Source organism: Centropristis striata, chromosome 1 (genome assembly GCF_030273125.1).
Source record: "Centropristis striata isolate RG_2023a ecotype Rhode Island chromosome 1, C.striata_1.0, whole genome shotgun sequence".
NCBI lineage: Eukaryota > Metazoa > Chordata > Actinopteri > Perciformes > Serranidae > Centropristis > Centropristis striata.
Window position 1 is genome coordinate 16136500 of NC_081517.1, and position 23828 is coordinate 16160327.

Genomic DNA, 23828 nt, shown 5'->3' on the forward strand with positions numbered 1-23828 from the left:
CTAAATGGGTCCATTCTGCATAATGAGTACTTTTACTTTTAATACTTTAAGTACATTTTGATACTGATACTTTTGTACTTTTACTTCAGTAAGTTTTGAATGCAGGACTTTTACTAGTACTGGAGTAATTTCACAGTTTGATATTAGTACTTTTACTTAAGTATGGGATCTAAATACTTCTTCCACCACTGGTGAAGAGTAAACTTTGTCATGTTAAGTGTTTTAATTTTGCCGTCCAAAGGTTTTGTCTCTTACTTGTTAAGTCAGCAGTAACAGTGCAACCCAGTGCCAAATTTATGACAAGGTAATTTCACCTCATTCATTAAATTACATTAGGGTGATTAGCTCAGCTGAATTACATTATCGTTGTGTTATTGTCCGCCATGTGCCAGGTGAGAGCAAGCGACTATCAACAGGGTGATATGTAATGTCATATTACATATTTAACACTGACATGATTGGCCATGCATGGCAGCACAATGGATCATTAACTGTCAGGACGGCAAAGAAAGTTTGGAGCCTTTAAATAGACCCGTGATAAATCCTAATTAAACATTTGAACAAATTCACAAACACGAAGAATAAAACTTATGAATAGGGAAACACATTACTAGGAATGAATTTGATTCTGTTCCCATTTAATCCTACATATGAGTTTTATAAATATGCTGTTTGCTCATTATGTTTTAATTTGGTCGACAAATTGTTTTCATTGTGTGCTGTAGCTTTGCAAGACGGGTGCTGGGAACAAAACCTGTCACTGTTCACACTCATGTAGTTCCCCCGACACACAAAGAGGATCAAATAAAAGAAACAGGAGGGCCTCACCCTGCCATCACGATAAAGAAATCCAGCCGGTTCCACGTGTCCCCGAGGTAACATCGCCGACCAAAGATTCCCAGGGCGACCATCTTTATAACCATCTCCAGAGCAAAGAAGATGTAGATGAATGCATCAAAAGCCTGACAGAAAGACACAGAGAGACAAAAACACAAAGGTGTCAAGAATGAAAAGGAAAGAATGTTTCAGTGCTTTGGGTACCACAGACACATCAGCAAGATCTCCAACCTAAACAGCAGAATAGACGATTTGTCAATACCACCCAATATGACTCATATGAGGATTTTGTGGATCACGGTACAGCAAAAAAAGTAGCATGTGCCTCATTATACATACTCATATGGTTCGTGTTTTGGAAAAAAGGCTGCAGGTTTGGTGAATTAAGGCTACAAAACCACTGATCAAGTTTAGGGCAAAAAACATCCCGTTAAGGCGTTATAAAAGACAGTTTAAACAGTAAATAAATGTACATAAATTCCATGAGCTCAGTAGTTACAATTGTGATTAAGTAAGATATGTAAAAAAAAAAATCGCAAGTTACGCAAAAAAAAAACCTGATTCACATGTTACTTTAAAAAATCATTTACTTTTTTATTCTTTTTTTTTTAAACATATTTTTATTGATTTTTTTTCATTGATTTAAACATTTAACTAACAACATTAATATTTTATCCCGCAATCTGGCAAAAAAACCAAAAACAAAACATTACTAGTAAAGTAGAAAGAAATAAGTCAAATTAGATCACAGCAGTGCATACATTACAGAAATTGTACAATTAATCACAATCCAAGGTTGTGAGTTTCCAGGAAGTCCATGTAAGGTCTCTATAGGTGAGCAAAGCTCTTTTCCCTCTTTTTTACAATATATGTAAGTATCTCCAAAGCTACAGAGGTCATCAGTTCCTTTGTCCACATTCCAGTAGAAGGTGATCATTTTCTTTTGTTTTCACACCGGACACGAACCCCGTTCTCCTGGGTGAAGGTCTGCCATTGTTCGACCCATCCACCTCCCATCCCCAGTGTGGCATCTGCCATTTAAAGTCTGCATCACCCTAAATCATTACAACAACGTCAGCAAAATATTGGCGGAGGACAGTAAAAAATGTAAATGAGAGTTGTATTTTGCTGCCTGTACAAAACTTCATATATTGCCGTTTTTGAGGGAAGACCAGTCTGGACACATGTATCTCCATTAAAGGTAGAGACCAAAACATCAGGGAAAAACATCAGTACCTTAACAGGTAAAAGTTAAATAAGCTAACTGACTTTATATGAGTTGAGGCAAGTGGAAAATATTTGTAATTTGGAGAAAGGCAGCCCTTTTAATCTTAGTTACTCATAGACGAGAATGAGGTAAAACGAAAGTTACGTATGTAACTACGGTTCTATGAATCCTGGATGACCGCCAGAGGCGGTGCATAAGCACTGAATGACTTCGTCTTGCGCATGTACAGGTCGAGTAGTTATACCAACAAAGTCACGTGTGACCCCCTGATGACCCCCGGATAGGTTATATCTTCCGGTGTCATCAGAGGATCTGTTCCTGCAGAATCTTCTCGCGAAAACACGAGGGTTCTGAGTGACTGGACGCTCTGGCGGTCATCCAGGATTCATAGAACCGTAGTTACATACGTAACTTTCGTTCTATTTCATCCTTCCTGACCGCCAGAGGCGGTGCATAAGCACTGGATGACACATACCAAAAGAGTCACGAGGAATCCCACCTACTCACCTTACTGAGTGGAAGTAGAGGAACTTGGTAGGAGGACCACACCCAGCGGGTGAGGAGTGGCAACATTCACCCGGTAAAATCTGGTGAAGGTGCTCGGTGACGCCCATGAGGCCGCAGCACATATGGTCTCCAGGGGCACACCTCTCAGAGCCGCCCATGATGTGGAGACGCCCCGGACAGAGTGGCACCTCACCCCGGGTGGCAGGGGGTGACCACCTGCCTCATATGCATGGATTATGACGTCCACAATCCAGTGAGACAAGCGCTGCTTCGACAGTGCGTGACCCTTCTTCGGACCACCATGGCACACAAAAAGCTGGTCTGACTGGCGTAAACTTGCGGTATTCCCAATGTATGCCTGTAAAGCCCGCAGAGGACATAACAGCTCAGATGTATCGTCCCCTTCCCCTTCAGGTGGGACAAATCTTGCCAGCTGGATAGGCTGATTAAGACGTGAGCTCGTCAGAACTTTAGGCTGAAATGCCACATTCGGCCATAAGGTAACCCCTGAGCCATCAGAGTTCCACCTCAGACACGAACTACTGACTGACAGGGCATGAAGCTCCCCAACACGCTTCGCTGAAGTGATGGCGAGGAGGAAGGCGGTCTTTGCCGATAACCACTTCAGTTCTGCCCGTGCCAGTGGCTCAAAGGGAGGCAAGCAAAGGGCACCCAGTACCAAGGGCAGGTCCCACCCTGGAGCTCTTGGTGCCTGTGGGGGATTCAGTCTCAGAGCACCCTTCAAAAAAAGGGTCACCAGCCTGTGGCCCCCCACAGTGCTGCCATCGACTCGATCGTGCCGTGTCGAAATAGCAGCCACATACACTTTCAAAGTAGAGGGACGCCGCCCGCTATCCAGGAGGGATTGCAAGAACTCGAGAATAACGGGCACAGAGCAGCGTACAGAGTCCACACTCCTGTCTGAACACCAAGCCGAGAACAGCTGCCACCTGTTCTCATACTGTGCCCGGGTAGAAGGTGCCCTGGCGTTCAAGACAGTTCTACGGACAGAGTCAGTACATTCATTCAGCAGTGGGTTCGGCCCTGCAGAGGCCAGACCCACAGTTGCAGGCGGCAAGGGTCGGGGTGCCAGACCCTGCCCCTCAGCTGAGAGAGGAGGTCCTTCCTGTCGGGGAGGCGCCATGGCTTGCTGCGACAGAGGCTGTGCAGCAGAGGAAACCATGTCCTTCCTGGCCAAAAAGGGGCCACCAGAAGCAGTGTGTGGCCCTGTTGGAGAACCCTCTGAAGTACCGCCGCAATCAGAGGGACTGGTGGGAAGGCATAGAGGAGGCCTATCGGCCACTCGTGTGCGAGGGCGTCCTGCCCCAGTGGGCTGGTCTCCTCTATCCAGGAGAACCAGAGGGGGCAATGGGTTGTCTCTGCTGAGGCGAAGAGATCCACCTCCGCCCTGCCGAATCGGTCCCAAATCCTCAGAACCACCTCCGGATGAAGCCGCCACTCCCCCGGGGGGGGCTTGCCTCGAGACAGAGAGTCCGCCACCTCGTTCTGTCTCCCTGGGAGATACATTGCCCTCAGGCTGGCTAGGCGGGGGCTGCCCAAGTAAGGAGGTCCCTGGTTACATGTAGTAACCGTGCAGACCTGGTGCCCCCCTGGTGGTTTATGTGGGAGACGGTCGAGATGTTGTCCGACCGAACAAGCACATGCCTCCCTACCAAGTGGGGAAGAAAGTGCCTGAGTGCTAGATGTACAGCACGGAGCTCCAGTACATTGACGTGGTCTGCTTGGGCCAGAGCAGACCATCGCCCCTGCGCTGTCCTGTTCTGCCACACTGCACCCCACCCTGAGAGGGAAGCGTCCGTTGTGACAGTCTCCCGGCGAGATGGAACAGAGCCTATGGGCACACCCTGCAGCATGAACGCCCTTCTCCTCCATGGGGACAGGGCCAGTAGGCACCGCCGAGACACCTTGATCTTTCTGTGCCTGTGCCACTTGGCGTCCAAGTGAAAGCTGTTTAGCCACCTCTGGAGGGGGCGTAGTGACAGCAAGCCCAAGGGAACGACGGCTGCAGCAGCCGTTAGTTTGCCCAGAAGGCGCAGGAACTGGAGGAAGGGCAGCCGCTGGCCCAACCGGAAGAGAGGGAGGAGGCGAGAGATGTCGGCCACCCGCCGTGGTGATGGACAAGCCCTCATGGTGACAGTGTCCAGAACCACACCCAGGAAGGTGATATTCCGGGAGGGGACCAAGCAGCTCTTCTCCAGGTTCACCGTGAGACCCAGTCGGGCCACGTGAGCCAGAAGAGCAGCTGTATCTCGAGCAGCCCGGGACTGAGACGGCGCACACACCAGCCAGTCGTCCAGGTATGGGAGAACTTTCATGCCCTGCGACTGCAGGGGCGAAAGGGCTGCAGCCACACACCGGGTGAAGACCCGCGGAGACAGTGAGAGGCCAAAGGGAAGCACCCGGAATTGGAAATGGTGGCCCTGAAAGGCAAAACGCAGGAACTGCCTGTGGCGGGGTATGACAGGAATGTGGAAGTAGGCATCCTTCAGGTCGATGGATGTAAACCACTCCCCCATGGCAATCGTCCGCAGTACCTCTGCTGTGCTGAGCATACGGAATGGAATGACCTTTAGGAACCTGTTGAGTCCCCTCAGGTCGAGGATGGGGCGAAGCCCGCCATCCTTCTTTCCCACGAGAAAGTATGTTGAGTAGTACCCCCCGGGCTGTGACAGGGGGTCTACCGGCTCGATTGCACCCTTGACTAAAAGAGCAGATAGCTCCTGGTTTAGGGCCAGGGCCCTGACCGGGTCGCTCATGATGGTCATTTTGACCCGGCCAATGGATGGGGGCCGGCGTCGGAACTGCAGTTTGTACCCCTGGGTCAGGGTGGATACCACCCAGGGGTCCGAGATGTAAGCAGCCCAATTGCTGAGCTGCTGCTGGGACATACAGCCGACGGCCGGCCCCGGCCCATCAGTTCCTGGCCCCCCGGCCTCTGGGGGCCCTGGGGGGGCGCCGGTTACTCTCAGTAACCCGAGGTTGTCTCGAGGGCCTGCATTCAGGGACCCGAAAGTCCTGGGCTGTGCGCCGCATGGGCTGTTGCACTGGAAGAGGGGGCCTCTGGTGGCCACCAAGGCGACCTTGAGGCTGAGCGCGGCGTTGTGGGGCAGCTGCTGATCCCCTTGCCCTAGCAGGAAAAGGCGTGCCTCTACGTAACCCAGACAGGCTTTGCCTGGTCTGCCTGGCTTGGACTGTCCTCTCCAGCGCCTCCAGAGCAGCCGATCCAAACAACCCCCCTGGCTCCACTGGGACACTGCGGAGGGTCCTTCTGCACGCCTCCGAGAGGGGTGACTGGGCCAGCCAGACCTGGCGGCGCGTCTGAACAAGTGTAGACATCAGCCGTCCCAGTTCCCTGGACATAAGGGCGAAAGCCTGCAGGGATGCATCACTAAAATCCACAGTGGAAGAGTCGACCGTGGACTCCTGTAGGGATGCCGAAAGAGCAAGCATAAGGTGAGACATGGAGTTGCCTATCTGACCCATGCGAGCTGCCGCGTCATAGGCCTTAGACAAAAGGCCGTCTGTGACACGACATTGGGGAGATGGACACCTGGCATCCAACCTCAGGGCCTCATCGGGAGAGACGATGAGCGCCGCCACTGTCTGTTCAATAGCCGGCATGCGACCCAGACCAAACCTGGCTGCATCTTGCATGGCTGCCAGGGTTCGGCCATCGGATGTTGCATGAGAGAGGGCTCCGGAGTCCCTCCAACATGCATGCAGCTCCCTCAGGTATTCCTCTGAAGGAGGCACTGCAAAGGCAGTCTGGGTCGGAACACGCCTGAAAAAAGCACTTGCTGGAGGCAGCTGGGCTTGTGGCATATCGAGCTGTATACGGGCCAGGGCTGTACGAATGATAGCCCCCATGGAGCTACCCCCTGATCCCCCCTACGAGCTGTGAGCCGAGGAACGGGATCCCGCCCCCGAGGCATGGGAGATGGTGTCCTGAGGGCCTGCAATTTCCTCATATTCCCTGAAGGCAGTGGCTGAGGCCGTGGTCGAGAGGACGTCATCCTCTGGGCCAGACATGGTCACGGAAGGAGTAGGCGTACCCGCACTCCCTGCACCAGTCCCAGGCTGGAGAGCCAAAAAGATGGACTTCATCTGATGAAGCTCTGCCGTCAGCTGGTCCACCCTGGAAGCCAGCTTAGACCCCCTGGCCACCTTCCTGGAGGGAACGCCTTCAGCCTCTGCGGCCCGGCGCTTCAACCGACTGGGCCGGGTCTGGTCCAGGGTCTGGGCTGGGGGCAATTCTTCTGGCGAGGACACACCACCCAGAAGCTGCTCCATCCCAGCCAGCCTAGCAGCTCGTACCGCTCGGGGCATGAGGCTGCAGTTCATGCACGGGTTCTCCGAAAGGCCCTCCCTCAAATGCTCGAGGCCAAGGCATGAGGGGCAAAGGTCATGGCCATCCTCAGGCTGCAGAAAAGCCATGCAGGCAGAGCAACAATGAGTGGTTATCATAATTGCAACCGCCAATTATGACACCACCAAGCAGCGTATGTTGGGAGCGGGAGCGAAGACACTGCCTTCACCAACAAGGCTGTCCACTGCACTTTCAAAAATTTTTTTTTTTTTTTTTCGTTATAGGTTTTTATTATATGTATTTATTTATTTCATATAATAATAATGAACCTCCGGTTTAACCCAAACAAGGAATGATGTTCAAAATAACAACAAACCAATAACTATGCAGTTTCAGCCAGCGAAAATAGCACTGCTAACTGCAAACTGAAAGGTTACTCAAATCCAACAGAAAAGCGGTACCTTGAAGGCAGCACGGGTACGACCGAGTCGTCTACCGTAATAATGCAGTTAACACAACAAGATAAGGGCTCACTTATGATGGGAGAGGGGGCTTAAACACCGCCGTCACCAACACGTCGCCGCTAAATCCATGAAACAGCCGCCAGGCGTTCTGAGATAAACAAGTTAACACGAGCGAACACGCTGCTGCTAACTATGAGCCACCGCGGCGTACCGTTACGCTGGGAGAGGGAGCGGATACACTGCCGTCACCAACAAGTAATAAAGAGACAAATTACTCACCCAGCCGAGAGGCCAACCTTGTGTGGATGTACGACGATCCGAAGGAAGGGTGCTCACAGTGCCGGTGAGAGCGGCCGCACGCCGCGTCCCGGAGGACGGCTTGCCGCAGCCTTTGGAGGGCGAGCTCCTCGCGGCTCCGACCGAAACAGCTTGGTCACAAGGCTCCCGGCGGCAAGCTGCTAACTACGTAGCTTCGGCTATAGCGGCTCCAGTAAGGTTTTTTTTTTTTGCATACGCTGACACTACAGCTGTAGTATACCTGCAACGCGAGAAGAACAAAGGAACAGATCCTCTGATGACACCGGAAGATATAACCTATCCGGGGGTCATCAGGGGGTCACACGTGACTTTGTTGGTATAACTACTCGACCTGTACATGCGCAAGACGAAGTCATTCAGTGCTTATGCACCGCCTCTGGCGGTCAGGAAGGATGAAATAGAACCGTGGCCGCCAACTTGGAGGTTGAGACTACAAGAAATTGCGGTCACAACAAGAAAAAATCTACAAAACATGACCATTTTCTGGCTTCATCTAATCTTTGATTGTATATTATGGAATTACTGTTTAGCTATATCATGCATTGTCCCTAAAATATTATCAAATTGTTTAAGTCTGAGAAAGGAGAGCAAGGTCTTTGAATAAGATGTGATTGTTGGTGCAGGATCCCTTATTTTGTTTCAAAAAGACTTTGCAGAAAATGGTATGGTTTTAAAACAAAAAATGCAGCAGCAAATTGAAAAATACCACCTGGTTCTACGAATATCCAGCATCATGCTGATGGCAGTTTAAGAACTGTGGAGTCAATGGGTCCAACCTGCCTGCTGTCAACAGCATACAGTCGCATGGGGAAAATGTTAGCTTGACTCATCATTATCAAGCGGGCACTTCTGGCTCGAGCCAAGATGTGCACACTCGATCATCTCACCGTTGCTTCAGCAATATGAACACGGGGGTGGCAGAATCCAAATGTATTAAGGTTATAAAGAGCCTCAAGTGCACTTTCTCAAGACTTTTTGCAGACTTTTAGAGAGTCCATTTCAGGTACAAACTATTGGACACATATTCAATACAAATTTTTATTTAAACAAATCTTTCAAAAATAGAAAAGGGAAATGTTCAGTCAGATATTTAGTGATGCTTTATATTGCATAGAAATTGTAAAATTTTGAAAAATACTTTCGGCATTGGTGATATACATGGCAACTATTAAAACATTTTACATTTGATCTCCTCACTGACATGCTCATCTTTAGACTTCTGTCTGTAAAAAGATAAAATAATTATTCCAGCAAATGACTAAATAATTAATTTCCTGTTGATTGATTTATGAACACTAGTGCAGTGCCCGTAGGAAGTATGTATTCGTATAGTGGGAGATGCAACATAAGAAGTGAATAAAGCTAAATCTCCACTTAGCATGCTAATTGCGAATAACAGAATTTGCACATTACATGCCACACTACAACGTCTACAACTCCATAAAACACTGACTTTTCATAAGGTACGCAAACCATCTAGCACATACACATTGAACATTGATATTTGCTGGAAACTATAATATTATTGGAAAATCAATCCTTGTATCGCACTTTAAAACTCTGAAAGATAGATAGGCTAAATAGACTTACAGATGAGATGACTCAGGCGTGGAAATCCAGAGTGAATTGTGTTACTGACCAGGTGTAGGCCTATCACACAATGGGGCGGAGCTCCCCTAAAAGGCGTCCGAATGGAAAGTGCAATGCCGCAACACGTCCTACGTAAATAATGATATTTTGAAAAATGAATTAAAAAATCTTCAAAGTCGAGGATGCAAACCTTCGTGCCATGTGCAAGCCACATACGGAATCTGACGTCAGTCTGACGAGAACGGTCAGCGAGATATGCCCTAGACACACACACACACACACACACTTCTTGCTTTTTTAGATGGATTTACTGGTTCGTTGTGAGAATTTGATGGTTTTCTTTGTCATACTTGCCAATTCACTGAGTATCTTTGGGTTCTGGACTTTTGGCTTCACCCTGTTGTCTTAGGGCTTAAAAATGACCCGCCACTATGTTCAACAGCAGAGGAAATCCCCTTAATGATCTTTTTTCAACTTGTATTTCAATGACTTTCCTTGAATAAGCCCAAAATGAGAAAAAGTAATATTTTCATGAAAGCTGTACACCAATGGGGTACAAATCTTGTCTTAGGGGTAATTTTTTTAACCTGGCAGCTATAAAATCTTTTCATACCACAAAACATGGAAACTATGCTTGCTAAAAACATTTTTATACCTGTGAATCACGTTTTTACATAACTTGCGGTAAGTCACGTGACACTATAACTATTTCACTTCCGGCATTTACATACATTTACTTACTGTTTAAACTGTCTTTTATAACGCCTTACCAGGAAGTGTTTTGCCCTAAAACTAGGTCAGTGGTTTTATAACACAAATCCACAGAAACTGCAGCCTATATGACCGTAAGCGTGCAAAGTTTGTGCTATTCTTAGAATGTACCGCTGTACCACGAGCCATAAAACGCGAGCAGCGATACGTACATACGTGTCGTAATTTGTGGTACTGACAAACAACCTCTTATGTCGTTTAAGTTGTTGCAAGGACAAAGCAAGTATAGAAGGTGGGTATTTGTGGTTGATCACCCTGCAGTGTTTCCAGCAGCAATTCAGATTAAAGTGAAGGTAAACTGTGATCCTTGAACCAGGTTTTAGTACCCTCCTCTCCTTTCTTAGCCCAGTCTCCCTCTGGGGTTTCTTTCAATCTCTGTTCTCCCCCTTCGCCTCCACACCTTCTGCTAATCTCTTACTCCCATCTCTCTTCCTACAACCATTTTATTTATCTTTGTCCTATATTTCCCTGGCAATCTAATATCTCCATTTCTCTCTGCAGACCTCTCTATTAAACCTCCATTTCTCCCCTCCTTTCTTCACACCCTCTCCCCAGTTGAGCAGTTTGCCCTAAACGGTGGGGTAATGGAAAATAATTTGTTTGTGCTGCAATCAGAGCTAAGCCCCACATCGACCCCCCCCCACCACCACCACCACCACCACCACCACTACACTCCCAGCTTTAATCAAGCATCTAATTAAAAGAAGAGAGAAAAAAAATCCAAATAAATCAAAGATCTCGGCTTGCTAATGCATGTTATTGCTGTTGTGAGCAAAAAGCCTAGATTAGCTGCTGTTCTTTTCTGTGTATACAGGGGGATTAGAGATGAACCGACGCGCTTGGAGTTGCCTCTAATTTGATTTTGAGAGGGAAGTACTGTAGGCAACATGATCTGAATCAGAACCACTGATGTGAATCTTTGTTTTGTCACTTGCATGCTGCTGAAAAAGCATCCTACTCAGCAGTCCTGGAGGAGTGTAGAGAACCAGGACTGGCCTACTAATGAGGAGGAGCGGTCAAAGTTTGCAACCTTGACCTTTGTCAAACCGGGAAGATGGACGAGATGCTACCTTTTGTAAAGTTCGCTGAACCAAGGGAGATGAAAACTCCCAACCAAATGCCAAAAAAACCACTGACATTTCCACAGCTCTCTTTCTTACACCTCTCACTTTATTTTTGCTTTTCAGTCAGTCTTTTTGTCTCTTTTTCGGTCACAAACTTTGCCTCTATACTTCTGTTGTTATCCATCTCTCTGCTTTTTCCTTGATTGGCATTGACCTCCTATCTGTCTCCTTTTTTATTTTTTTGGTGAGCATAAAATTGTGTGTCTTGGATTCATTTTATTCAATATCGATTTTTTTTCCCACACAAAAGATATACACAAGCGTATCTACAATCATACTGGTGTGAAGTTAAACATTCATTCATTATCCTCCTCCTCTTATCCACACTCGGGTCACAGGGGGGCTGGAGCCGATCCCAGCCGACATTGGGCGAGAGGCGGGGTTCACCCTGGACAGGTCGCCAGACTATCACAGGGCTGACAACCATTCACATTCTCATTCACTCCTACGGGCAATTTAGAGTCACCAATTAAGCCTAAGTGCATGTTTTTGGACTGTGGGAGGAAGCCGGAGTCCCCGGTGAGAACCCTGCCGACACGGGGAGAACATGTAACCTCCACACAGAAGAGCTACAGGCAAGAGTCGAACCGGCGACCCTCTTGCTATAAGATAAGAGTGCTAACCACTAGAACACAGTGTAGCCCCAGTGAAGTTAAACAGTTTAATTTAACCCATTTAAGCCGAGAAAGCATTACCACATTTCTACCATTAAAACTGGCGGCGCTGTTGCGTTATTCTACCATTAAAGCCGGGAAAGCGGGTAGCGTCGTTTTGTAGTGTAGTATTTGTAGTTTTTTTCCACCTATTTTACTATTATACTTTTTGAATTTCATTTCTGTCTGCTACAGAGGCTGAAAAATCGATTACTTAGTAGGTGTTGACACTTCTGTTAAATTTCCAGAAAAACTTCAGGTTTTAGGGGCTTATTTTAAAATCGCCCATAGGTTTACAGGCTTTTTTTACAGGTTTTTTAGGCCTAAATGGGTTAAAGCATAAGTAGCATGCTAACTTGCGGATGTTGCACACTCCAGCTCTGCATGCATTTCTCTTATTTTTTTTGGATGACGTTTCCGCCCATTAGGCCTTTTTCCGGAGTTAAGTTCCTGTTGATCTTGATAAATGCCTGAAGGTCAAAACATCATCACATTAGTAAAAGAAAGAAATGCATTTGGAGCCATAGTGTGCAGCACTTTTCTATTTTCAGGTCTTTTTTCAGTGATCAGCGCCTCACTACAACCCTTAGTGTGTAGTTTTCTATCTTTGCTTATACTGTGTACATTGAAACCAATGCCAATACATGTTCATCTTAATTTATTGTGTTAGCATGTCAAGATTCGCAAATGAGCACGGAAAAAGTAAAGCTCATGTCATTGGTTCTGCAGGTATTTCATCATAAGCCAAAGCATTGGACAGATTAAGTTATGAACAATATGTTCAGTCTGAAACGTACTACCCCTAAAGCTGCTAGCATGGCTAAAACTGTTTCATAAGCATCCTACAATTATTTTATATATGTGGATATATACTGACCAGGACACGTACATTTGTAAATGATTCCTAAAATTACATGATTCCTGCTGTCAGAGCCATTTTGTTTTGTTTGTTTGTTTGTTTGTTTGTTTGTTTGTTTGTTTGTTTGTTTGTTTGTTTGCACCACATAAATGTGATATATAAGTTGGAAGTTAGAACTTTATTTTGTTTAGGAAGTATATGTTTGTTTGGAGAAGCTATAATAAACTGCATTAAGTGATATAGCCTACGAAAACTGTGGACATTTCATTCGTGTAAAACACTTTGAACAGGATCCCATCATAGTGGGCATCTTTTTCAAGCAGCAAAGGGTTCGTTACACCTGCACTGTAATTGCTCTACCTGTAACTTACCAACAGACCAATGCCAACAGTGATACATCTGTGATAAGTCAATATATCATCCTGATATTGCAGTCAGATGCTAATACAACATAAATTAAAACAATCAAGAGGCACATGTATATAATTTTGTTATTTGTTATCTGCATAGCCACACTGCTGTCTCTTCCTTAATGCTTCTTCTATTTTAAGTGAACATGGCAAATAATTTATCATTCATGGATCCTCTAAAACTTTTGGAGGTTTTTGGACATTATAAGGCAATGGTAATGAAAGCTATAGAAATAAAAGGGAGCACTTTAAGGTTGACTATGTTATGGACTAAAAATAAAATTGTTGCTAGGTACAACACAGTATAAAAGAATCATAATTTGTGGGGTAATGGAGCATTTTTAAAATGTACAATGGTTGTCTTAATAATTATTTTATCATTGTGACATTGTTTTTTGTCAATTGCTAAATGAAGACGGGGGCAGGACAGAAAATGTCCCCATGTGAGGTTTTATTACTGTAGCCCTATGCTGCACATTACTACATAATAGTAAAACAAATTGATCTAATCAAAGAGCAAAACATTATTTCATAAGAGAAACACTGATGAAAAGCATTTAGCTCTGATGCTGCCAAACCTTTCACATCTTCAAAGAAATGTTTCAATCCAGCACAGCAAGTGATCGGATCAAAGAATGCTGCTATTATTAAAGACACTTTAAGACACGAGTGGATCAGCCTTGGCAGATTTGTGTCCAGGCTCAAGCACTCGCTTGTGCTTGTAATTTGTGGTGAAGGACGTAATTTGCATGCAGTTCTCTTTCTGAGGGGCTTGTTATTGATTTTCTAACACTTCCCATTCAGTGAGATGAAAACACTGTTGTCTCTACACAAAAACGTGTGATGTATATGAAGATTCACACTCAGTCGGGTCATAGGACGGCTACAGAGAAGTCAAATGCAAATTAACTTTCTGTTTGGTCTTAAAGATCTTTCAACACACATGCTAGATGCGTTTAATGTGCAAAAAGCTTCAACTGTGAGTCGTGAAGCACCCTTAGGAACAAACTTCTATTTTAGTTGAATCTCGCTGAAAAAACTAATATGAAAAAAATGCAGAGAAAGTAGTTTTTTTTCATTTTACCCATCTAAGAGTGTATACTAGCAAAATAAACACTGGGAAAAAAAACTGTTTAAAAAAATGTTTTAAAAAATGTGGTTTAAAAAATGTATTGAAAATTGTAAAAATCTGCAAAAGTCTGGCAGCAAAAGTTGAAACTTTGCCAAACAGCCATTAAATATTTTATAGTTTCTTGAAAAAAAAGACATATAAGATACATAGCAAAAATCTGTATTAATATACATACACACACACACACACACACACACACACACATATATATATATCATATATATGCATATATACACATGTATGTGTGTAGAATGAATACAGTTTATGAAATGTAAATTTTGACTATAAAAAACAAAAAAGTTGCTTTCATTTTACATTTAGCTATATGATGTGTATTTTTTTTCATAGAATTCACTTCATTTTAACATTTAAGACCATTAACCAATTGAATAATACTGTAAATTATTATTATTAATTTACAGATTTCAAAATGGCCAACATTTGCAATAAAAGTAATTTACTTTTTGCAGGGAATAGAAAAAAAAAAGAAAAAACCTGTAAAATAAAACAGTAAATGTCTGGAAAACAACTTTTTTCTACAGTGTAAGCTTCAAGAGGTCTTTAAGTCCACATTTGTTGGAGCTTATAGATTGTGCTGGTGAGGCCCCATTGAAATCATGGTATTGAACAACGGATATTCTGAGAGGAGAGTATTGACCGCGGCGCTGTAGCACACTAAATCCATGCTGATATTGAATAGGGTCTATAGATACTTGGAGGAGAAATTCTATTAGGTCCAACTCACCAGCCACCTCCCCCAGGGAGCCCAATCAATCCACTGTGTGTGTTGGCTGTTATATGATGAGTGTGGTGCTTTGTGTGTGTTCGTGTGAGAATGTGAAAAACAGGACGCCGGGGTGATTCAACAAGCGCTTCGCACCGACAGACTGAAGACATACGTGCACAAGCTCGCGCACAGATGTTACACCCACTCAGGCCACCTTTGACATAAGTGAGAGAGGGATTCTGAGTCTTGCCAGATGACGAGGAAAGCTGCCGGGGCGCCGTACGTGAGAAAGTCATGCTCGCTGCACCATAAAGACCACATGCTAGCAGTGACTCACTGCGAGGAGTTACAGGCTCCAGCATGGAAGGGAGAGCGTGAAGGGAGAGCGAGACGAGGAGGGACTGAGAGGAAGGAGGAAGGGTGTGTGTGCATGTGAATTATTGTGTTCCTTCATGTGTCAACACGACCGCGGAGGAATAAATGGATACATGTTCACACTTCCTAGAAGCACAAACCTTCTAGGGATGTGAGGTCATGTATGAGCATGGATGTAGTTGCATTTGTGTATTCAAGTTTGTGTTTATCTATGTGTATTTGTGTGCTTATGCAAGTTAAGTTTGTCTGCTTTTGTGGGGGTTATATATAAAATATGTATGGCTGAGGAAAAGTTTTTGTAAATGCTTTTCCACCACATGTATGTTAGAGCCACATACACATGACCCTGTTTAACTACTACGATAAAGTCTGTTGAGAAAATACCAGTGGCTGTTTGAAGCAAGGGCAAATTTTAAGATAAATAAAAGCTAAAGTTGGTTCTGGGTATTTGCAGTTATTAGGAATTAACCCTCTGGAGTCCATGAAACCACCTGCACATGACTTCTTCATGACGTGAAGACATAAAAATTAAGCAACATTGAGTCCATTGAGTTTCCCTCTAAATTTCTGGCTTGAAACTCCATACCAGATTTTTTTTGATGATATTCGGCCAAGTAAAACCGGAGATAATGTCAAATACATTTAGTATAAAAATACAGAACTAGATATTATCCTCATTTTACCTGTTATATGTAATATATGCATATATTTTAATATTTGCAACATGTACATTTCTCTGTGTGAAACATAATTTTCAAGATCAGATTTTATGTTTTCCTTTGTTTCTTTTGGGTTTAAAATTTTGATCAAGTACGTCAAAGTTAAAAATGAATTACCAGGACATAGGTGAGGTAACGCTGAAAAAACTGATACCAACAGGCATGGTAAAGATTTTCTAACAGATTTCTTTAACGGACATAATAGACCAAGATTTCAGAGGGTTAAATGTAAATATTAGCCGGGGGTGGTGTCAGTGTAACACATTGATAATAATGATGCTGTGTAACGTGCTTGTTTGCAGTTATGTCACGATTATGATGCAGAAAAATTTAGATGGAGGTGTAATTAATATAGCAACCTATTCTTCCCCTAAAAAACGTCAATATAGGTTGTGTGTACAGGCAGCAAAATACAAGCGATATTGACGTATTTCACCGTCCGCTGTAATGCGTCTGCCACCATCTTGCTGACATAATAGTGATTGATGGTGATGCAAAGTTAAAAACGGTGGACTTTCACCCAGGAGAGCGGGGTTCGCGTCTCGTGTTAAAACAAAAGTAAATGATTTTTGACCTGAATCACGTTTTTGAACCTAAATTACGTTTATTTATGTAACTTGCAGTAGTCACGTGACCCTCGTAACTACTTCACTTCTGGCATTTACGTACATTTATTTACTGTTTAAACTGTCTTTTATAACATCCTACCAGGAACTATTTTGCCCTAAACCTAGCTCAGTGGTTTTATAACATAAATCCCTTTTCTACAACCGCAAACAGTCCATGTATGTATAATGATGTCGCAATATGTACATATGTGTAATAATGGGTGGTACTGGCACACGACCTCTTCTGTTTTTTAGGTTGGAGAACTTGTTGAATATAGGGGTAGTGACAACATAACATGTTGGCTGAAACTGTATGCAGCAGGTATCATCCGCAAATTGAAACTTCTATCGGATGAGTGCCATACAAAATGAAGAGAAGCTTTTTTTTTCGACCAAATTTGCCTGGTGTGAAGGCAATCATTACAAATTAACTCTTCCTCCTGCTTCATGGCAATCCAGCAGCCGAATTAGTACCATTAAAACCAAAGTAGTACTGATGACCCCTGTCTTGTTTTTGGCCAGGTGAGTAAAGTTGCTTCGGAATTACTGCCTTTTTATATCACTATTTTACTCAAATATACATGGAAGCATGGATGGATTTCCTTTTTTTAAAATCATATACTACTCAAAAGTAGCAGTCGTTGCCTCAGTACCTCAGTGCCTCCAGCTGCTAAAAAACCTTTGCCTTTGTAGAGCTGATCCGGCTGTGCAGCTGCTACTAGTAACTGAGATGTCGCAGTATGTCTCATTTTCATAAAATGTGTGTGCTTTCAATTTCTCCTTTAATGCATCTCCTCCTTGCTCCTTAAATAGAAGGGATTAGGACACAAATAAGATAAATAAAAAGATTATTGGGGGAACTGGATAGATCAATGGATAGAACAAACCAACAACCCTTAGCTGTGGTTGGGTGCAATGTTATTATAGTTAATGAGAACTAGAATTAAAAAAAACATTTTTGTTAACTGAAATAAAAATGAGAATTAAAAAAAAGATAACTAACTAAAACTCTATTGTGTGGTTACAAAACAAATGAAAACAAACAATTATAATGGAAAATGTCCTTCGATTTCGTCTTCGTCAACTTTTTTCAGACATAAGCCTTTTTGGTTAATATGAAATCTATTTAATCTATCTGGTTTTATGAGTAAACAACCTTATTGGGGCTGAGATGGATAAGGCAAAGGAAATAAAGGCTACATTTATTGTGACCATTTTGAATCTTGCACCCAACAAATACCCCATTACAAAAAAACTAAAAATAATATAAACTAAACTAAAACTAAACATTAAAAGAAAAACTATTAAAAACAACCAAACTCACTCTAAAAACGAATTAAAACTAACTGAATTTGAAAACAAAAATTCACAATGAAAGTAAATCTAAAACTAATGAAAAATCCCAAACTATTAGAACCTTGGTTGGGTGTACAGTGGCATGATGCCATTTAGTAACTCTGTCATACTGACAAAAACAAAAAAAGAGTTTAAGGGTTACCAAATCCATTAGAATCCATCCAATTGGGAACAATTTGATGACAATGCAACCAATAGCTGTAGAGATAGTGTGGACCAAAGTGGTGGACCAACTGACTGACATTGCCCTTACTACATAGATGGCACTAGTGTTTGGTAAAAAAAAACAATAAAAACATCAAAAATAAAACTACACAAGCCACAAACTATAGTTATCGCCATCAAGAGAAAAGAACATGGAGATTTAAGATGTGTGATTTAAGTGTTAAGTGTGTGTGTGTGTGTGTGTGTGTGTGTGTGTGTGTCTGTGTGTGTACCTGTAGTATTTGGCATCTGTCTGAGGAGCAGTCGATGTTCTCACAGGGCTGGTACATTCCCAGGGTCACGCAGTTCAGCAAGATCACCATCATACTCACACGTTCAAACCAAGTAGAAACAGACTGTTAAGGAGAACAGCTCACAGAGCGGAGACACAGAACAGGATACAGTCTGACATGCAAGGGAACCGGTGACATTTCATTCATTAATTCATAATCACCTCAGTGATGAATGATGAGAAATAGTAAACACAGTCCATCTTCTGGTGTTGCTCCACTGGGTCAAATCATGTCCTTACAAATACTTTAACATTTATACCAAAGTGCTTAAAAACTTTATGACAGTCCCAAAGTTATCGTTATTGTAAAACTGCAGCGAGTGTAACAACACCAGAGCAACAAAAGGTGAAGTCAGCAGGGTCCAGTTCAGTTACACAATGTCATCGTTTTAGAGTACAGCTTTGAATTTTATGGCGTGCCATGATTTTTCGTAAAGCACTTCTGTCTAAATGTTGCTGGTAAAGTTAAGTGCAGGCCTTGCAGGATGTATTGTTTGCAATGAGACATAATGTGTGATGTTTACAATGAGTGCACTACTGAACTAGCAATTTTAATGTAATTGTATTACACCCCAGACACCCCTCAAAGGATTTCAATTTTTTAAGCCAACCAGTGAGATAGTGATGCATTTTACAGAATTTAATTGTGACACGATCCACTGTCAGATTTTTTCTTGAGCATGGCACTGAAACCTTTCAGAATCGATACAGCACAGTATTGTGATATTTTGGGTGGCAATATTAAAACAATTCATGGCCGCCAAGTATCGATATTTAGCAGGCCGTAGCAGGCTCACATTTAGGAACATACTGGAGATACTGGTATCATATGAAACTAGAAAATCTAAGGAATCTATAGGCACCATGTCAGGATATCGGGTCTGGAAGTTGTCGGAATGACGCTGCAAAGTTAGTCTATTTTTTATGTTTTCAAAGTGGCCGGGACTTCTGACTTCACAATACATTATGTTCTTCATTTGCAAAGAGTTGAGGCCGTACAACTTTGTGGAAAATAATGGTTTAGCTTCATGCTAAAGACACTGGAACCAGCTATGTGACTCCATGGCGACGTTATTTTACGGACACAGCCTTATGGAAGCTACAGAGCAGTGAAGCTTAAAGTTGAGGAAAGTTTGAGAAAATGCTGCAGTCCATACATGTTTGATATCAGTTCAGTTCAGTTTGACTGAATACTTTGTTGGTCAGTCTGTTGGTTTTTACTCTCGTTTTCTCATTTCAAGTAAAAAGACAAGTGAAATTAATGGACTGAGAATTTTCACAAAAATGCAGTTAAAAAGTTTAATTGCAGTATATTGTATCTCAATACTCACCATATCGCAAAATGCTTAAAATCACAGTAATATCGTATCATGACTTAAGTATCGGTATAAAATCGTATCGTGGGGTGTCTGGTGATTCCCACCTCTAGTGACTACTGGGAATAATGCTGTAGAGCAAATGTCAGACATTGTCTTTGGTGATGTTTTGAGAGTACCACTGCATGAACAACACTTGTTCAGAGGGAAGGTTAACGGAACGAGCAGAACATGCAAAACTAAGCTGCACGCCACAGAAAGAAACGACAGAAACAAAGCAGCAGAGTGTGACGGAGTGATTCAATATGCATTTTCTTGTGTTGAGGGAGTGAGCGCGCTGCTCGGCTAACAAGCGTGTGAAGGAGGATGTGCTGTAATAGCCCAGGAGGTCCAATCCCTCCCTGAGGCTGTACAGCACAGGATGCTGAAATGCTCCCCCAGCAGCCTACAACACACAGCCTGCAGGATGGCAGAAAAAACAGGGGGAGAACCTGCTCTTCTCTTCTCTGAGTGTACTACACTGCACATTTCTTCAGACAGAATTCCTAAAAAAGAAAGATTCAATTCTCAACATGCTTCTCTTGGCCTTGCATGAACCGTCCATGAAAGAGACTACTGTAGATATCACAGCATGTATAAAGATAGGCTGTGAGTGGGCAAAACACATGCAAACACATCAACACACAGACAGAGCCTGGCACACACACACAAACACCCACTCATCAACACACACACAAGCAGGGAAGTACACATACGCAGATATGCACGTGCAAACCAACCGGCATGTTCAAAAACATAAACGCTCAAACTCACCCACCCACACGTGAGCACACACACACACTTTTGTACATTAAATCAAACATTTAATCAGCGCGTCAGCTGATGAGGATCATTTAAAGAGAAATATTCAGCACTGCAGGGAGGCATGTTTATTATTGATGTCCTGCAGGGTAATAGCTGTAAAGTAGACATGTGAGACAAGGTAAAGAGGCAAGATTTGTAATCTAATACTTCGTCAAACCTCACAGGCTGTTCCGCCAAACCAACATCACACACAGTGATTAATACACCATAGGATCCTTTTTTGAAATTGATTTATACCTTTTTTTAAATATTGCTTATAAAGCATTAGCTGTCAAGAGTGCTATTGGATTCACAGTGGGGGGCAGATAAGACACATGCCTATACAAAGCAGTGCACACCTAAAATATTTTTTTATCATCAAGCTAAATCATTAAAAGTCAACACTTCCTACAAATGTTTCAGATTAAAAGCCTACCAGGTTTGTGAGGAAATATGACCATTGAGCCAGTGGAGGGCATCAACTGAGACACATCGGTGCAGGAAGTATGGAGTTTTATTGAAAGAAGCTTAAAAAAATAAATGAAAGAAAGTGGTGTTTCTGTCTGACATGCATTTGATGGAACTAGCAGTAGGGAATTGCACATAGTATTGAAAATAGTCAAGACAAAGTATATAATGAAGGAGATTTTGAGCTTACATCGACAGCAAATTAAAATTGATAAAGAAACAGGTAGGGTTCTTGGTAAAATACATTAAAAAACACATGCAATTTTAAATAACTCAGGCCTATCTCTTAAATAACAACTAAATACTGCTACATTTATGAATTTAAGGTATGTCTAAGTCTATTTACAAATGACACAAATATTCAAATGATGTCATCATCCCACAGGCAGACATATACTGCAGGCGAACACTTCTGCCACTTCAGCTATATTCTTGAGCCAGACCTTCTTAATGAGGACAGAGATATGATCCGCAGGTGTCACTGAGCTGGATGTGAGGCCCTCCAGGCAGAGCCTCTGAACACAGCACCTAAAAAGCGGCAGCGTTTCCAGGCAGATGCACACTTTAATGTGAAAAGCACGGCTGGATAAAACTGTAGGTCAGCGCTTTCTTATTTCACCGCGTCTAAGTAATGATGACAGCCTTTGGGCTAAAGCTATGAGGATTATCTCGGGGTTATTTCCACTGCCATTCTTTAAAAAACAGCCTCTGTGAGTTGCCAAAGTGCCCAGCTTTCCTGTTTAGCTTCTCAAGCACGCTGCCTATACATGAGCTGCCTTTAACAACGTGCAAGTGTCTGTCTGTCTCTCTCCACTTCTGAAAAATGAGTCAATTAGTGTAGGTGCCTTGGAGGAGGCTCTGTATCTCTTTTTTTCTTCCTCGCACAGACACACACACACATACTGTACATCAACAGGATGGAAAATGAAGTGAAATTCAAAGCGCAAAGCTCTATTACAGACAGAGTGTTCGGAGACGATTAACTCAGAAACTGTGCTATAAACTGTTTCACCTCCGGAATTCTTTAACCTTCTTTTACCAGGGAGTGATTGCAGAGAAGCATAGTGTTTTTCAGCATGCTCGGCTTCACATTCATCCGGCGCCTGTCACTCACGACTGGGAGCTGCCGGGAACACCTACAGTATTTCAATGTGGGCCAGCGAACAGCTCCATTAAATAGCTGCAAGTACAGTGTGACTGATCGAGCTTTCTGATAAATCTGAGCATTTATGTGTCAAAAAGAGTATTTAGGGTTTACCCGGATACATTTTTTTTGTCAGTGTCAACGTGAACAGCTTATAAAAGAGAATTTAAGCAATGCTGGGACACATAAACCTTCCAGTAAAATCTATATTATTGAATTACTGGTAGGGAGCCAGGTGTTTTATATAAGTGACAGTATAACATGGTCTTCTTCTTACTTAAAGACACTTTAATGTTGGTTGTTAACCTTCTGAAAAGTGTTTTCTTTAAGAAAGGTTATAAATGTCTGTTAAAAAGTAACCAAAAAGAAGCTTAGAATTGTGATATTTCTTCTCAAAATCACTTTATGTTACATGTATCATTTAAATTTAAAAATCTGCTCTCGGGTCACTGTGAAGCCATGATTGATTCTGCTGAGACGGTCAGGTGATAAATATTCAATGAAAAAATGTTTACACAGATCAGAGAGGAGAGGACAGGAGATGTTGCAAGTAGAGGTTCTAAAAATGGAACAATAGTTCAATACGTAGCATGTGGAGACCCACATTTTTTGCCAATATTAATGACACTTGTGGGTACTTGGAAAGTGTTGTATATATAAATTCCATTTTATTCCAATTTTTATGAAATAATTTATCAGAGAAATTCAACTTGTTTTATAAATTATATGTATGTATCTATGTGTGTGTGTGTGTGTGTGTGTGTGTGTGTGTGTGTGTGTGTGTGTTACATATATATGTGTTATGTGTTGTGTTGTTCGACACAAAAGACATTTTTGAGTTGTTCCCACTTCTAGCCATGATTGTGCTCATTTCATAGAGCTGCAGGACGCATGTATTGCAGTGAAATACAAGGTGACAGTGAGCAAAATGTATAAAGAGCAAAAAAAAAAAAGCCCTGAAACGACTTGGGGTTCAGAGGGTCAAGGGAGGCAAAACATTTTTGAGCTGAAAGCAAAAGCAAAAAAACCCATAGTCCACACCTGCAGAGTGTAGGTGACCAAGTTTGATCCTGTGCTCCAGAAGCAGATTCAGTAACATTATACAGCTGGCAGGAAACAAATCCAGGATTCTATAAAGGCCGGATAAAATTCAGTGGCATCAGAGACCATTACCCAAAAGATTTGGATGTGCCGAAAGCATCAGCGTGACAGAGCTGCAGAGAGCTGGGAGGCTGAAAGTGTGCGGCAGCAGGGGCTAAATGAATTCTTAATACCTCACTGCGTGGCGTCACTCTTTCTCAACCGTTCTCCATGTCTCTCTGCTGTCTCTCTCTCTCGCCTTCCCTCTCTTGTTTTTATTGTATCCAAAGAGAAACGCAGGAGGCAAACGACCTTCGGTTGCCATGGCAACCAATCGACTATCAAATGAAGTAAATAGTCACAAAGAAAAGTGTGTGTGAGAGAGGGAGAGGAGAGAGAGAGAGAGAGAGAGAGAGAGAGAGAGAGAGAGAGAGAGAGAGAGAGAGAGAGAGGTACAGGGGGAAGTCTCTTTGGTT

The 23828-nt window shown here is 43.1% G+C and overlaps 1 protein-coding gene across 1 annotated transcript in view; it reads right to left on the reverse strand.

The window, feature by feature from the left end:
• The window catches only part of LOC131971205 (voltage-dependent T-type calcium channel subunit alpha-1I-like), a 239409-nt gene that overhangs the window by 176992 nt on the left and 38589 nt on the right, over window positions 1-23828 (reverse strand). Inside the window, exons 2-3 of the mRNA XM_059332527.1 lie at window positions 18443-18554; window positions 829-962 (exon numbers count right to left, since the gene is read on the reverse strand). Of these exons, the coding sequence (XP_059188510.1) occupies window positions 829-962; window positions 18443-18535 (227 nt within the window). The 5' untranslated portion in view covers window positions 18536-18554. The remainder of the gene's footprint in view (window positions 1-828; window positions 963-18442; window positions 18555-23828) is intronic.